The 2,896-nt window shown below is 43.5% G+C and overlaps 1 protein-coding gene across 1 annotated transcript in view; it reads left to right on the top strand.

Annotated features, from left to right (window-relative positions):
* Positions 1–2,506, top strand: part of MED10 (mediator complex subunit 10) — a 10,103-nt gene extending 7,597 nt beyond the window's left edge. The window contains exon 4 of the mRNA XM_008572683.1: positions 1,817–2,506. Within this exon, the coding sequence (XP_008570905.1) occupies positions 1,817–1,915 (99 nt within the window). The 3' untranslated portion in view covers positions 1,916–2,506. The remainder of the gene's footprint in view (positions 1–1,816) is intronic.
* The last annotated feature ends 390 nt before the right edge of the window (positions 2,507–2,896 follow it).

The following is a 2,896-nucleotide window of genomic DNA, read 5'->3' as shown; positions in this document are numbered from 1 at the left end:
CTCTGTTTTACCATGTCCACTATTGTGAAACTCTCCAGAGAACTTACTCTGTTTTTCTTTACCTTGGTGAGATTTAGGAAGCTCTCTGCATCTTGAACATGAATTTTGCAGTTTTTCTTACTTAAGTTGATGCAACTGTGGCTCACATTGGCATTTCTCTTTGTGGATTTTAATGACCTCTCATGTCTGTCGGCATCATGTGACTTCAAGCCATGGCCTGTGGCAGGGAGCACGCCTGCCTCCTGCCCTCTTTTACCCCTCACCCCTTCACGCAATCCTTGCTGGCAATTCTGGAATACACCAGCCCCCTTTCCGTTGTGTTCCTTTCTCCTGTAAGCTCTGCCTGGAACTCTTCCGTGTTCTCTTTGCACAACTGACTCTGTCTTTCCAGTCTCATTGTATTTCCCTGCCTCAGAGAGGCCTTTCAGAGCAGCCTTTTCTAAAATTTCTTTCCTTAAGAAACTGGCCAGGATTCCCCTTTTTATTTCTTTTTCTCTATTTGTTCTGTCTTCTCTGCCAGCTGCTTAGGCTCCAGGATCACAGGGGACTTGAGTGTTCTGTTCCTGCTGGTGCCAGACTGGGACATGTGTGCTCAGTTGTGTTTGATGCATCCAGGCAGGGACGTTCACAGACTGGCCCATTGGTACTCAGAGGGTGCTCTGGCTGTGTGGAGTGGGAAGGGAGGGGGTTCCAAGGATCTACCTCGTTATGTGCCACCGCCTGCCAGGTGCTCCCATGCTGATGGTGAACAGCACACCCTGAGGTGGTGTAGTTATCGATGTGGAGCCCACAGCTTCATTTCTGTTTTGTCAGTTTGGGATTGAGGAGGTGTTGAACTTAGCCTTACCTTCAGGACGTAATGCAGCTTTTCATCACTAGCACATGGTGATGGTTTTGGTGGTTTTGTTCCACTGGGTGAGGATGAGTGAGTTCTATTGTCCAGCAGAAGGACGCGGACTCCAGTTCCACCAGGCTTCTGTCAAACTCAGGTGCCTCTGGGCTGTGCAGAAACACGCTGCTGGCATTGACGGTTCATCTTCCTTTTGCGTCTGTTGCCACTTGGCATTGTTTCCTTTCGTCTGAGATCGGTGAAGGTCTTAACTCACAATTTTGTGGCTTTCGTTTGCCGTGTATTTAAATTTCCAAAAGTTATATTTTAAATTGTTACTGTGTTGAAGTGAAGAGCTCTTATGAAAATTTGTTTTTAAATGATATAAGTATGTTTTCACGTTTATATACATAGTGCTTCTTTTTAGTACAGCTTATAAGAAAAAGAAGGTTTTGAGATGCTGGCAGATATTTAACTGCTATTAAGGTTGGGTTAAAACAAATATTAGTCTGGGGATCAAGAAGCCATGGCATTTGAAATTGATAATGTGTTTCCAGGTGCTCTGAGAGCTTTTCATCCGGTTGTTTGTACACAGTGAATTTGATATGGTTCGGGTTAATAATTAAATATTATTTGAAGTTTCCTCTTATATGTGCTGACTGCAAAAGTCCTGGACTGACTCCCTCTAAGAGGCACTTTTTCTTTTAATTTGAAGCAAGAGGGAGGAGGTCGTATTCGTATGTGTTTTCCTCTTTCAGGTGGTTGATAATGTACCTTTCACACGGTTGCAAACACTTGCTTGTGACTGGATCGCCAAGTGTGGCATTCGGGAAGATGAGCAGGCAGCACAGGAACGGTGAACTTGAGTGAAGGGAGGCCTGGTGTAAGGTGTCCACTCTTCTGGAGTGGGCTGGTTGAGCTTAGTCTTTGACTTGGATGATGGGTCACAAACGAAGGCATTTTGACAGTGTATATTTTTGTTTGCAGAAATTTAAAAGCCTGTTGATTCAAGAACTTTCTAAGGTATTTCCAGAAGACATGGCTAAGTATCGGAGCATCCGGGGGGAGGATCACCCGCCTTCCTAACTGGCTTGGCCCCTCTGTATGAAGATCCCTCTAAGTCCTTTGTGAAGCGCAGTTACTGTGATGCAGCGTGAGGCTGCCAGCACTGATGCCACCTTCCTGCTGATGTGGGACCGGACCCTGGACCTGCTCCCTAGCCCCTCTATCCTGTTTGACCTCATGGGACGCCAGGGCTGAGGAGGGGAGCTGTGCCCAGCTGTCTCTGCAGCACGCGTGTAGTCGTCCAGCTTTCAGACTGGCGATCCCACGTAATTGGGGCGACTCCGTTTCATTCTTGCTGTGTGAAAACGGAGCCCAGGAAGGCAGTCTTGGAAATGTTAAATATGATTGTAAATTAAAAGTTCTTATAAACTTCTACCTAGTATGTTTCTTTTTATGTGCTCTTTCTGTTCCATTTTATCATAGTGTCAGAAAGCTAAAAAAAAAATAGGAAAAATTAAAAATGGAAGGAAGAAAAATTGGTTTAATGTGGAAGGTACTTAAGTTGATTTTGTATTATACATTTTCAAGCATGATACATAATGAATGTGTTAAATGTATGTTCTCATGGATTTCAGATAGAAATATGCATATAATAAAGTCTTTAAATATTTATATGGTTTATGTCATGTAATAGTTTTATAATATTTTTACAGTATAGTACAGTATATCTTGTCAGTTATTACTTCCTCTAAGTGTTAGTAATATTCATAAGAAAATTTTTCTCCAGGCATTCAGGCTGGAAAAGCTAAAGCAAATGCAGAATTCTGATTTTTCCTGTAGTCTCCTTCATGGAGGCCATAACAAATACTGAAGAACATGGATTTACTGACACTATTGAAACATACCCTGCAGGGCAGTGTATTTCGACCTTTAGTGTGCTTACTGAAGGTGTGGGGATTTTGTAAAACTGCAGGTTTTGATTCAGTAGGTTGGGCGGGTTTTGAGAGCTGCGTTTCTCGTAAGCTTCAGGTGATGCTGGTGCTGTGGCCTGTGGCCATGCAT

Source organism: Galeopterus variegatus, unplaced genomic scaffold (genome assembly GCF_000696425.1).
Source record: "Galeopterus variegatus unplaced genomic scaffold, G_variegatus-3.0.2 Scaffold820, whole genome shotgun sequence".
NCBI classification, from domain to species: domain Eukaryota; kingdom Metazoa; phylum Chordata; class Mammalia; order Dermoptera; family Cynocephalidae; genus Galeopterus; species Galeopterus variegatus.
This window is presented reverse-complemented; position numbering and strand designations above follow the sequence as displayed.